We start from the raw sequence: 12,950 nt of genomic DNA on the forward strand, positions 1-12,950 counted from the left end.
AAGTGCCACGGTGTCCATGACGAGGTGAACGCTAACTAGCCGTCTTGTGTTTAGCAACAGTAGTTGTGCTCTGTCATAGCTAGAGTGGGTTGTGCTTGTTACTGGTTTATTGTTTCCATTTATTTCAAATCAAAGGGTCATTATATGAAACGTCCAATCTGGATCGCGGCGGCACCAACAGGAAGAAGATAGAGGAATTCTCTAGGTCTTCTCGTGAGAAACTGGTCCAGTCGAAGAACAAAATGTTCTCCAAATTTACATCGATTCTCCAGCACGCAGTAGAGGCGGTAAGTTGTATCTTTTAGCTGAGAAATAGCTACTGACATGACAAGTCTTTAAAATGGTTTAGTCGAGGTCGGGAAGAGTAGCCTGCTTGGACGGTCAGAGTTAGCTACCTACTAGCCATGAAGCTAACGATTGGCCAGTCTAATTGTTGAAAAATAATGGAACATTACAGGTGAGGAACGTTGATAGCCAGTTAAGCACAAAGCATAATTAATTTGAGCTTGTATGTCTTTGTTTGGAAGTAAATACAAATGCTTCAAGCTCATTATATTATTTATTCTGAATTCATAGCTAATACGATGGTCAGAAGCTGAAAGTTCAATTGAACGTTTTTCGTCCAGGGATTAGTCAAACCCCTAGTGTTGTTTACATTAGCTTACGCCAGCTAGCCAGCTTAGCCAGATGTGGGCCTCCCCTGAAAAACAGCTAGCTAGCTATTATTATCTTGGTGTTGGTATTAGTTTGTGCGTGTTTATATTCAGCACAAGTTTATATGATATCTTTTTCAAGTGAGTAACCACATTTAATGCTTTATGACAACCTCATGGCTTTTCAGCCAGCCCTGACCCAGAATGACGACTCACATGCAGACGTGTTGTTTATGCAAACGAATCATTTGCTGGATATGAAATAAACTAGTTGTCCCCCGTTAGCCCTGGCCATTGACTGGCATGTGTGTTAAAAGGAACTAAATACAGAGCTAAGAATGATCAGTCACACACAGAGTAAAAATACCCGATGATGAGATTCTGTAATTAAAAAGGTCAACCACATTATGCGAGTCGAGAAGCTGCAACTGTCGATAGTATGTTATGTATCCAAGTCCTGAAGAAGACTAGCCTAAGCCCAGCTTGTAAAAGAAGAAAATGATGATCCCATTCCTGTGTGGATACAAGCATAGCGATTATTCATCGATATGGATACAAGTCCCTATTTTTAGGATGTTAGTCGTCCTGGACAATGTATAGAGAAACTGCAGGTCTACTGTGTAGCCACTGCACTGTGTAGCTTGGTAAACTGTTTATTGTTCGTGATCTAGCCTATCATTAGAGAAACCGAGATAGATGTGTGTACTTTGTGTATAGCTGAAAGCAAGGGCACAGTTTGACTTATAAGTCTTTTAAATGTAATTTGGATTTAATATATTTTTCTGTTTCAGCTTGCACCGTCACTGCCTCTGCAGGAGGACTTTGTGTATCACTGGAAAGCCATCACACATTACTACATAGAGACATCAGGTTAGACCAATACAGTAATCAATTAAATGTATTTATATACTTTTCACATATATAAAACAATTTTCTACAATTTGGATGTGCACCAATGATGTAATGGTGCATCTAATGCTGTGTATCTGATTTTTCTGGTTAGATGACAAAGCCCCTGTGACAGACACCAATATCCCATCCCATTTGGAGCAGATGCTGGACATCCTGACGCAGGAGGAAGGGGAGAGGGAGTCTGGCGAGACTGGGCCCTGTATGGAATATCTACTGCACCATAAGATCCTGGAGACCCTCTACACCCTGGGCAAGGCAGACGTAAGGGAGCCCAAATGAACATATTTTGTTTGTTTGTTTTTATTTATACCAAAATATGTTACAGTGAACAGGCACAAGGCCAATTCTAAATCCAGTGGTGATGTTTCTTTGTCTCCACCAGTGTCCTCCTGGAATGAAGCAGCAAGTTCTAAGTTTCTACACCAAGTTACTAGGACGCATTCGTCAGCCTCTACTGCCTCACATCAATGTCCATCGACCTGTACAGGTGAGATCACAGGGATTTTACTTTGTAAATAATGGCTTTCCTTTGTAGATGTGTAATCTGTACATTATGCCTCAGTGTGAAGTAACTATGTTTCCTGGTGTTGCAATGTTTCTCTTCTCAGAAATTAATCCGTCTTTGTGGAGAGATCCTGGCTGCTCCTACAGAGAATGAGGAGATCCAGTTTCTCTGCATTGTCTGTGCCAAACTGAAGCAAGACCCCTACCTGGTCAACTTCTTTCTAGAGGTATGATATCAATCGGATGGGACCTCTCAAAGAAAGATTTAGATCAGATTTAAACTGCATAGGCACATTTTAAAAAGGCACAGAGGATAGTTTAGAAAAAAAGTATGTTCCACAGAGTGCATTCCTCAATAGTTAAAGCAGTATGTTTTTTGCCTGGTTCACAGAATAAGGTGAGAAGGCCTGAGACAAAGAGTCCTGGTGCAGAAGGGATAAGAGAGGACCTCTCAGCTCCAGACACCGGCCAGTCCCAAGCAGAGAGGCAGGGAGCTGAACATACAGAGGAGCCCAGGGCTGCTGCAGCTGCCAAGTTCGCCCCGCCCAACAACAACAACAACAACAACTACAACTTGGTCACTTCCCTTCTCAACCTCACCAAGAGCCCGGTCAGTACCAGTGCAGTGTGGAGGTTGGGAGAAGATGTTGTTTTATTTTTGTGGAAATTGAACTGTGTTGTCTGACTTGTACCTGTGTTCATGCTTTCTCTCTCTCTCTCTCTCTCTCTCTCTCTCTCTCTCTCTCTCTCTCTCTCTCTCTCTCTCCAGGATGGCAGAATAGTGGTGAAGGCGTGTGAGGGCCTCATGCTGCTGGTCAGTCTGCCCGAGCCTGCTGCGGCCAAGTGTCTGACTGAGAACACTGAGCTCTGTGAGCTCTTGACTGACAGACTGTCAGCCTTCTACAAGGCTCTGCCCCAGTCCATGGATCCCCTGGACATTGAGACAGTGGAGTCAGTCAATTGGGGGTAGGTCTCGCTCCTCCAGCTACCTCTCAATAGCTCTGAATGAACTGCCAATGGAGAATGGTCAATCAATTAAGTGTAACGATTCATCAATGTTAATCCTGTTTGGTTGTCACAGAACACTTAACATGCAACATTAGAGCCCTAGCCAGAAGCTAAGTGAAGGGCAAGCGAAGGCATTCTATCAAACACATCCAAGATCTCTACCTGAATTAAGACAGCATTCTATAACTCTGACATTAATCACAATTTTAGTGTTAATCAGTTATCCGGACTGTGTCTGTTGCAGACTGGATGTATACAACCTGAAGGAGGATGCTGCCATCTTCACAGGAAAACGGGCTCTCATCTCCTTTTTGTCCTGGCTTGATTACTGCGACCAGCTAATTAAAGAAGCACAGAAGGTGAGCAGTGACAACACTGACATACCATTCAACATGCTCTTTTATCTAAAGCCAGGGAGACACTGCACAATTTCAGCCAAGTTCTCACGACAACATTTACATATCCACTGTAAACGCGGGTCATCTGCGGTGACTTGACTCTCACAGTGTGAGTTGGTCAACGACATGAATAGAAGACGCAATCACGTACGATTTGAATTCTGACATGTCAGAGTTTTTGGGTTGTGGCTTTTTTCTACTCGTCCAATGTGAGATGCGATGGGGTAATTTAGATTCCCTAATGGGAATCCAGGATGCTGTGCCCAATGGCAACCAGCAAGTTGCATTTGGGACCATACTTATTGAACACATATAGAACAGAAATAATAGCTACATAATACATTCTAATTCTCAGTTTGGAACCATTCAATTGAAATACAACTTTTGGAGCTCTGGCAGGACCAAATCTGCCTTTTAGATGTGAAAAAATGGTGTCAAAATTCTCCTTGTCTGTTTAGGCAAGACTATGATTACAGCTGAAATGTCTTTCTATTTCATCATTCTATTTTATGGCCAGCGCAATTTGTGTTGTCCTGGCAATGAGCAAATATTGTAGGCACAGTGTGAGAGCTACCACTGGGTCTGCTCGTGCATTATACATTGCATCAAGACAGCGTGACTTGAGAATTTGTCTTGCAGTATGTAGTACTCTCTCATCGGTTTGGAATCGTCTGCATTTGTGAAAATCACAGTGTCTGCCTGGCTTAAGACACCATAGATGCGCTTGAAAGAGACTTTCCAGCCAGGAAATCATGTTTTTTGTTTTTAAGTCACTTTGTAGGTATTGTTATGTTTCATTGTCTTGCTTCCTCAGACGGCGGCTGCAGCATTGGCCAAAACAGTGAGAGAGAAGTTCTTTGTGTCAATCATGGAACCCCAGTTGATGCAGACGTAAGTCCTATTCAGAATCACAAGGGGAACTCTTTTTGTGCCTCTCTGTGTTAATGTGTCTGTGTGTACATTACGACAAAGGTGACTCCAGGTGCGTTTCATTCAATGCTGTGTCATTGTGATAGTGATGTTGATGTAGTGCTGTATCAGTGACATTGTCCCCTGTGCAGGTCTGAGGTGGGTATCCTGACCTCCACTGCTCTGCTGAACAGGATCATCCGGCAGGTGACCTCCGAGGCCCTGCTACAGGAGATGGTCTACTTCCTTCTAGGGGAGGAGAGGGGACCAGAGACCCCTGCCACTGTCACACAGAACCCCCTCAGACACAGACTCATAGAACACTGTGACCACTTATCAGATGAGGTACCGTTCTACACCCTGATACATACACACTCTACTAGCATTTGTTCGATGGAGGACACAACTTGCATTCACTGTGACGCTGCTGGTAATATAAATCACATTAGTTTTGGTGTCACTTTATAGTCTGTTTCTTCTAGATTTTTAGCCTGTAAACCTCTAACTAACTGTGGTCCTCGGTGGCTCAGTTGGTAGAGCATGGCACTAACAATGCTTAGGTTAGGGGTTTGATTCCCGATGGGACCATATATACTGAAGATGTAATCTTACAATGTAAGTCGCTTTGGATAAAAGCGTCAGCTAAATGGCATATATACACTCACCGGCCTCTTTATTAGGTACACCTTGCTAGGACCGGGTTGGACCCACTTTTGCCTTCAGAACTGCCTTAACTCTTTGTGGCATAGATTCAACAAGGTGCTGGAAACATTCCTCAGAGATTTTGGTCCATATTGACATGATAGTATCACGCAGTTGCTGCAGATTTGTTGGCTGCACATCCATGATGCGAATCTCCCGTTCCACCATATCCCAAAGGTGCTCTATTGGATTGAGATCTGGTGACTGTGGAGGCCATTGGAGTAAAGTGAACTGATTGTCATGTTCAAGAAACCAGTTTGAGATGATTGTGACATGGCGCATTATCCTGCTGGAAGTAGTCATTAGAAGATGGGTACACTGTGGTCATAAAGGGATGGACATGGTCAGCAACAATACTCAGGTAGGCTGTGGCATTTAAACGATGCTCAATTGGTACTAAGGGGCCCAAAGTGTGCCAAGAAAATATCCCCCACACCATTACACCACCACCACCAGCCTGAACCGTTGATACAAGACAGGATGGATCCATGCTTTCATGTTGTTTACGCCAAATTCTGACCCTACAATCTGAATGTCGCAGCAGAAATCGAGACTCATCAGACCAGGCAACGTTTTTTCAATCTTCTATTGTTCAATTTTGGTGAGCCCGTGCGAATTGTAGCCTTAGTTACCTGTTCTTAGCTGACAGGAGTGGCACCCGGTGTGGTCTTCTGCTGCTGTAGCCCATCTGCTTCAAGGTTCGAAATGTAGTGCGTTCAGATATGGTCTTCTGCATATCTTGGTTGTAACGAGTAGTTATTTGAGTTACTGTTGCCTTTCTATCATCTCGAACCAGTCTGGCCATTCTCCTCTGACCTCTGGCATCAACAAGGCCCAGAGAACTGCCGCTCACTGGATATTTTCTCTTTTTCGGACCATTCTCTGTAAACCCTAGAGATGGTTGTGCGTGAAAATCCCAGTAGATCAGCAGTTTCTAAAATACTCAAACCATACTCAAAGTCACTTAAATCACCTTTCTTCCCCATTCTGATGCTCGATTTGAACTTCAGCAGGTCATCTTGACCATGTCTACATGCCTAAATGCATTGAGTTGCTGCTATGTGATTGGCTGATTAGATATTTGCGTTACCGAGCAGTTGAACAGGTGTACCTAATAAAGTGGCCGATGATATTATTATTAACTAGAATTTGAATCAGCAAACCTCTAGTCACAATCTCACTAATGGCGCTTTTGCACTGTCACTTTTGACACTGGTGCTTGGCCCAAAGCCTCAGACCTTTGTGTTCCCATCTCAGAGAACGGCCCAAAAAAAAGCCCATGGCCATGGCCCCCAAGGTCCTACCCTGACCTGGGACCTTGGAGAGATTTTTAGGACTTATTTGGGGACTTGGGCAGAGTTTGGGGGTAGGTCTACGAAGTGTGCTGCGCGGAGGATCCTTTGCTAGTTTCAAAGTCAGAGTTACGAGTTGTCATGCTGTGGAACTCGCAGGGAAACGCGTTTCTGGCGACGTCAATAGTTTGCTCCTCCCTGCTCTCCCCAAGTCCTCAGAATCACCCTGGGGGTGGAAACACTATGCACCAAAAAAAAAAAAACACCAGTCCTTGAGCCCAAAACGTTTTTGGAATGGGACCCGGTCTCTAGTGGAAAAGCGCTATGTGTGCTTAGAGCAGGCTCTCATTTCCTAATTTTCCTTCTTTTTTAGATCAGCATCATGACCCTGCGTCTGTTTGAGCACCTGATCCAGAAGCCCAACCAGCACATCCTGCACAGCCTAGTGCTGCGTGGTCTGGGGGAGAGGAACTACCTGGAAAACAAGCCCCAGGAGGAGCGCGAGCCGCTGGAGAACGGACAGCCCCATGATGCTGTGTAAGGGCCTCCTCACCCCTCAGAGCTGGCCTGCATGGGCTCATGCACAAACACACCCAGTGGAAATAAATCTGATTCATCAACCTTCAAGTGTTCTCCACCATCAACAATACCTCACAGTCAAGCATTCTATTTGTGCCTATATCCTTGAACTATGAATAAATATAAAAAAAATAAATGGCAAGCACTACAACTGCTGATAATGAAAAATATAATTCTGTTGTATTAAGGAATAATGGAATTGGAGAATGTATTTTAGTAATTCAGCAGATGGAAGTGAAGCGAATTCTGCATTGTTGTTTTTGTCCAAATTTCATTCACACATTGATAAACACAAAGCCCTAATAAGACAGTTGCTACTCTCACTGTCTGGGCCACTGTCTGTTGGAATAAAAAAAAATAAAAAAATTGCCTACCACCCTGTCAAGCACATTGACAATAACTCATCCCTTTACTGTTTATTAAGTTTTCTTGTTAGTAAATAAATTGTTGATTATAATCAGTTATGATACTTGTATAAGCAGAATTGTTGATGTGCATCTGTTTTTTCAGAGACCTTGAGGAAGACCCACTGTTCGCTGATGACCCCTCTCCAGACAATAGGCTCTCCAGCCCTGATTGGCTTAGCTCTTCACCACCACAGAGCCCAGACCACACAAAGACTGATGGGAAGACAGAGGTTCACAAGATTGTAAACAGGTGTCCAACATTTGCGGCCTAATGTTTGTAGTTTATATCATAATGAGTACATTTAAATACCGTAAGGAAGTAAGATTCATATAATTTATAATATTGTGTTTTCTGCAGTTTCCTGTGTTTGGTGCCTGATGAGGCTAAATCCTCTTCTCATGTGGAGGGCACAGGCTATGACACCTACCTGAGAGATGCACACAGACAGGTGAGCTCTATCCCTGGGTTGAACCTGTTTACTCAGTTAAAGAGATCTGGATATAGCTTATCCTGTGTGGCGAACATCACAGCGACAGCACGCTCCTGTAGATTCTTCCTCTAAAACATCAGAAGGATACGTCCATTCCTCACCAGAGAAGCAGCATAACTTTTGGTCCAAACACTTGTGATCTCTCACCTTGACTACTGCAACGCACTCTTGGCTGGACTCCCCGCCTCCTCCATCAGGCCTCTGCAGCTCATCCAGAACGCTGCCGCCCGCCTGGTCTTCAATCTCCCCAAATTCTCCCATGTCACTCCTCTCCTCCGCAACCTTCACTGGCTCTCGGTAGCAGTTCGCATCAGATTCAAGACCCTGGTGCTTGCCTACCAGGCAGCAAAGGGAACAGCCCCTACCTACTTGCAAGCAGTGGTCAGCCCCCAAGCGCCTGCCCGTTCACTCCGCTCTTCCACCTCGGCTGGCCGCTTGGCACCGCCGCCTCTACATGGATGCAGCAGCCGCACTACTTGGCCACGGCTTTTCACTTTCCTGGCGCCCCGCTGGTGGTACGAGCTTCCCACTGCTGTCATGACTGCAGAGTCACTACCAATCTTCCGCTGTAGATTGAAGACCCATCTCTTCAGGCTACATGTTAACGGTCCCTCCTAAAGACCTCTTCACCCCCACTAACCCCCTGTACAAGTTTCTCTCCTGTTAAAAAAAACTACTTCTAGCATTGTGACTGCCTATAGCCCCTGACCCGGCATTAATTACTTTATCTTATGATGACTGATGGATAGATGATTCACTTACTTAAACAAATGTATTTGTTGTAAGTCGCTTTGGATAAAGGTGTCTGCTAAATGCCATAAATGTAAAAAATGTAAAAATAGCTAATTTGACACTGAATGTACTGTATCACCTGCTCACTATTCTCATTATGTGTCTCCTCAGTTCAAGGACTACTGTGGGGTCTGCCAGAGATGGGACTGGCGCGCCACCCCCAAGCCCATAGAGAAGTGTAACCTGGACAGTCCCTTCTTTGAGGGCCACTTTCTCAAGATCCTCTTCGACAGGATGGGACGCATCCTGGATCAGGTGAGTTTCAACTCATAGACTATCATTATGCTTTACGTGAGTGTATGGAAAAGGTCTCTGTTCAGGGAGCACACAGTGTTGATTTATGAGAACACATTAGTAAGTTAAGGTATATGGTGATACATCTAACTGTATCTTGGTGTGTATGTGAGCTCATTGTCCCCTCCTTTTCCTCTAGCCTTACGATGTGAACCTGCAGGTGACCTCAGTGCTGTCCAAGCTGTCTCTGTTACCTCACCCACACATGCATGAATACCTGCTGGACCCTTACATCAATCTGGCCCCTGGCTGCAGGTCCCTGTTCTCAGTCATCGTCAGGGTACGTTTCTGACTTGTTCCACAGCATTAGACATCCATCACCATCACAAATGATTCTGACCAGCCTATGGACATGAAGTCCATCAATTACTGTTTTAAATTAGGCTTAATGATGCTTAATAGACAAGATACCCATTGATCACACGACTGTTCAATACAGTGTGAAAATAAATATCTACAGGATAATTTTTGTACAGTTTACACAGGGAGATAGCATTGTGCCTATGCTAAAATTGCCAAATTCTGCCTGTGTATACTGTAACATTGCTACCATTGTCACTCTGTCAGGTGGTTGGGGACCTCATGTTGAGGATTCAGCGCATCCCAGACTTCACACCCAAACTCCTGCTAGTGAGAAAGAGACTGCTTGGTCTGGAACCAGAGGGCCTAAAGTAAGTATTGTACCTCAATTAGTGTGTTCTACTACTACTACTACACTCTCTTCCAAAGTTGCCAACATAGCTCTTGCTTAAAATGTCCAGGTAAATGTTTCCAAAATGACAGTGAGATGTGTTAAATAGTGGATATGTTGATGTTTGACACAGTGTCTCTCTTGCCTGTGTAGCATTGACCACATGACCCTGCTGGAGGGGGTGATAGTACTGGAGGAGTTCTGTAAAGAGCTGGCTGCTATTGCGTTTGTCAAGTTCCACGCATCTGCCTCCACCTCCCCCTAGCCCCTAACCATCATGGCCAGACAGGCAGGTCAGGAGTGGCCCCTCTGGGAACTGACTGGGAGGCACAGGAAGATCAACACACCCCTACCACTGGTCATCCCTCTTAAGACTGGTATTGCCTCAAGGACACATGCAGGATATGTTTCATCAAACCTCTTGGGCTCCACTCCAGAGAAGATGTTTCACCCCAGGTCTACCCACTGTACACAGTGCAGAACACTACCACTGGCCATCAGGAGCTAGACCCCAGGCTTTTCAGGAGGAGGAGGATGTTGGATGCAGTAGGAGAGGGGACATCCTCTGGACTGTTGAGCTGGGCAGGGCATAGTCCCTGCATGCTCTCTCTCTTCCTCTCTTCCTGAGTCTTTCTCTTTCTTGTCAGCCCCTTACTATGTATGTCATAGAGACATGTGAGAGTATCTGTATTTATTTCTGTTTTTCAGAATCAGCTGTTTGTAAGCGTAAATGCCTTAGTGTTGAATTACGCCTTTCAGTTACACTTTAGGAGATCGTTTCCTAACATTTTATTTTCATCACCCCTCATTCAGATTATCAGTGTTTGTTCAGCTGGGAGGGACGTATGCCCAGCAAATTAATACACCCATTGGAGACATTTTTATTACACACAATACAACTGAAAATATTGATTTGTTTAATAGAAATGGAGCTGTCCTATTTGAGATACTAATAGAGTCACAGCATTTGTATTTAAATATCAAGCCCCCATTATCCCCTGTGTGCTTTCAGATTGCCTTTTTTAACAAACAGACAGTTTTTTTTGTTAATTTTTAACTAATTTAATATAATCCTGATTATATGGACAAAGGAGAAACACAGAGCTCAAAATCCAACACTGCTATAACCTCCAAGTTTTGATTGTCAAGACTAGTTAACTTTACTGTGGAGAGAGATGTATTATTGTTACCATTGCTAACCTAACCATGGTTGTGTACTCTTCCCTGGTCTTTCAATGTGTTTGTTATTGCTAGCGCTCTAAGCCTCTTTGCCAATGAGGGAGCATTACTCATCCTTGAGAGATGTCATCACATTTTTGTGCAATGTGGATCCTGAAAACAAATTCTACAGAATTGCACATGGATCTCTATGTACATTTGCACTTGTTACATATCAGATTTTTTGATTTCATTCAGCATTTTTGCAAAGGGACATCTTTTTCTTTTGCATCCGTAACAGTGTTTCTTTTCACCATTTAGACAAATGAAATGTACACTGCTGCATAGTACACTTATCTTGTCATTCATTATCTATTCTATGGTTTTGAGATGTGAACACATTGTTTACCTGTTATTAGTAACATGTTAATTTATACGGAGGAAACACATTTGAATGAACAGTGATGTTGAGAGGTCCTGTCCTCCTATTCTATGATTTATTTTAGTTTGCAGGTGGTTTGCTAACATTCTGGCATGTACACAGTAGGCTTATATGAGATGCTCCATAAGCTATTATTCTATAAATGCAATTAGATACCTACATTTTGCTCCGTAGAGGTATTGAATTCACCAGCAGTATTGTATTTCATCATTGTCTTTGATGAGGAGGAAATCAACTTCATGTTCCCTTAATGTTAAACAAGGTAATTAATAGATGATACACGTTTTAATTATATGTCGTTTGTTAGATAGAATAGGGGTTCTTGTTAATGTTTTCACAACGTACCGTTGGAGACACCTTGAGGAAGGTGGACTTACAACTCTTTAATTGGTACTTGCCATGGCAGTACAAACACTTATTTCTTTAATTGGCCTGAATTAAGGAACTGCTTGACATGACTAATGACCGGGCTGTAGTTGTTTGAATGCTTTGGGTTTGTACATGGATGATGAGCAGCGTGTGTTTTAAGAGGATGATTATGCGAGTGTGTGTGTGTGTGTGTGTGTACCTGTATGAATGCTTGCTGTAGTAATGCAGGATAGAGGAGTCATTCAGTGAGTGGTAATACTCAATACTTCGAATATGGCTTCGGTTTGTTTCTGCATCCCACTTACTCCACTCTCAGTAGCACCTGAGCTAATTATGCAAACGTTTGCATGAAATCAGATTTGCACATTGTCTTCATTCTTGTTCATTTGTTGTACATACACCAATACTCAGAGCTTTTGTTTTTTTCAACATTATGTTTGTGTCATGAACCAAAAAATATTGATTTGGATGTACCTTTTAGGAGTGACTTGTCTATTTTAATGGACAATTCTTAATCATGCACATTTTTTTTATCAACAATGTTTCCAACCTTTCTGTACTTGTATATAATTATATGTGTACAATAGCAATAGTGATATTGCCAGGTGTAAATGCATGCATATTAATTTACTGAAATAGCAATGAGGAAAGCTGCCCCTCCCCATCCATTTCTTAGCTGTCAGCACTTTGCTCCTCTTCTAAAGACACTGACAGGGAAATACAATGATGCCTTACTTCACACTGTGGATCTAAATGATGACTTTTTAAACATTGTACTGCCTGGGTTAGGGTTTGTTTGTAACTATCGGATGATTCATCTTTTGTGTTACGTTTGGTTTGTGAAGGTGTACAGAACTTGTATTTCCTTGCCTGGGTGCAGGATTTTAGTAGTGTAGTCAAAACCTGATGCCAATTTACAGTTAATTTGTTTCCTTTTCTGTATTATATCAGCTTAGACCAATCACTGTATATCTTTGGTAAAATGTTTGCTGCATTTAGTAATTTAAATCTCCATTGCTGCTTTACACTGGTATGAAATGGGGTATGATGTCTCATGACCAGTATGATTTCTGTGATTGTGCAATGCATATTTAAATGTAAAATAAGCTGCATGCTCATTTTTCATGCCTCTCAATGCTAAGGAAGTGTCTCTATGGTGATTGATGGATTACTAGTTTTTCTCATGCACTCAGGGGCATTGTATCTTTATTCTCATCAGCCATTTCTGCTTTATGCCTGCAACCTTTCCAAGTGTATTAGAAACCATACAGGACATTATGGCTTTGTTAAATATTTTCCGTCCCAATAAAAAGACCGCTTTCTTCAGTTTCTTAAAGGTGTTTGGTTAT

General features: G+C 42.9%; 1 protein-coding gene across 2 annotated transcripts; it reads left to right on the plus strand.

The window, feature by feature from the left end:
• On the plus strand, positions 1 to 12,930 carry LOC310823312 (FHF complex subunit HOOK interacting protein 2A-like). Of its 2 annotated transcripts, XM_083696150.1 has the most exons (18): positions 1 to 24; positions 136 to 287; positions 1,445 to 1,523; positions 1,657 to 1,826; positions 1,948 to 2,052; positions 2,174 to 2,296; positions 2,461 to 2,679; positions 2,839 to 3,035; positions 3,322 to 3,436; positions 4,290 to 4,366; positions 4,537 to 4,729; positions 6,752 to 6,915; positions 7,468 to 7,614; positions 7,723 to 7,813; positions 8,759 to 8,902; positions 9,081 to 9,221; positions 9,509 to 9,612; positions 9,786 to 12,930. In XM_083696150.1, the coding sequence occupies exons 2-18, from the start codon at positions 243 to 245 to the stop codon at positions 9,895 to 9,897; spliced, it is 2,226 nt and encodes a 741-aa protein (XP_083552276.1). In that variant the 5' UTR covers positions 1 to 24; positions 136 to 242; the 3' UTR covers positions 9,898 to 12,930. The 2 variants fall into 2 exon arrangements, with proteins under 2 accessions (XP_083552276.1, XP_083552275.1); XM_083696149.1 differs by lacking the exon at positions 1 to 24 and having other exon boundaries at positions 133 to 287.
• Positions 12,931 to 12,950: the final 20 nt, after the last annotated feature.

The sequence above is a fragment of the Argentina silus genome, assembly GCF_951799395.1.
Source record: "Argentina silus genome assembly, chromosome: X".
Classification (NCBI taxonomy): domain Eukaryota; kingdom Metazoa; phylum Chordata; class Actinopteri; order Argentiniformes; family Argentinidae; genus Argentina; species Argentina silus.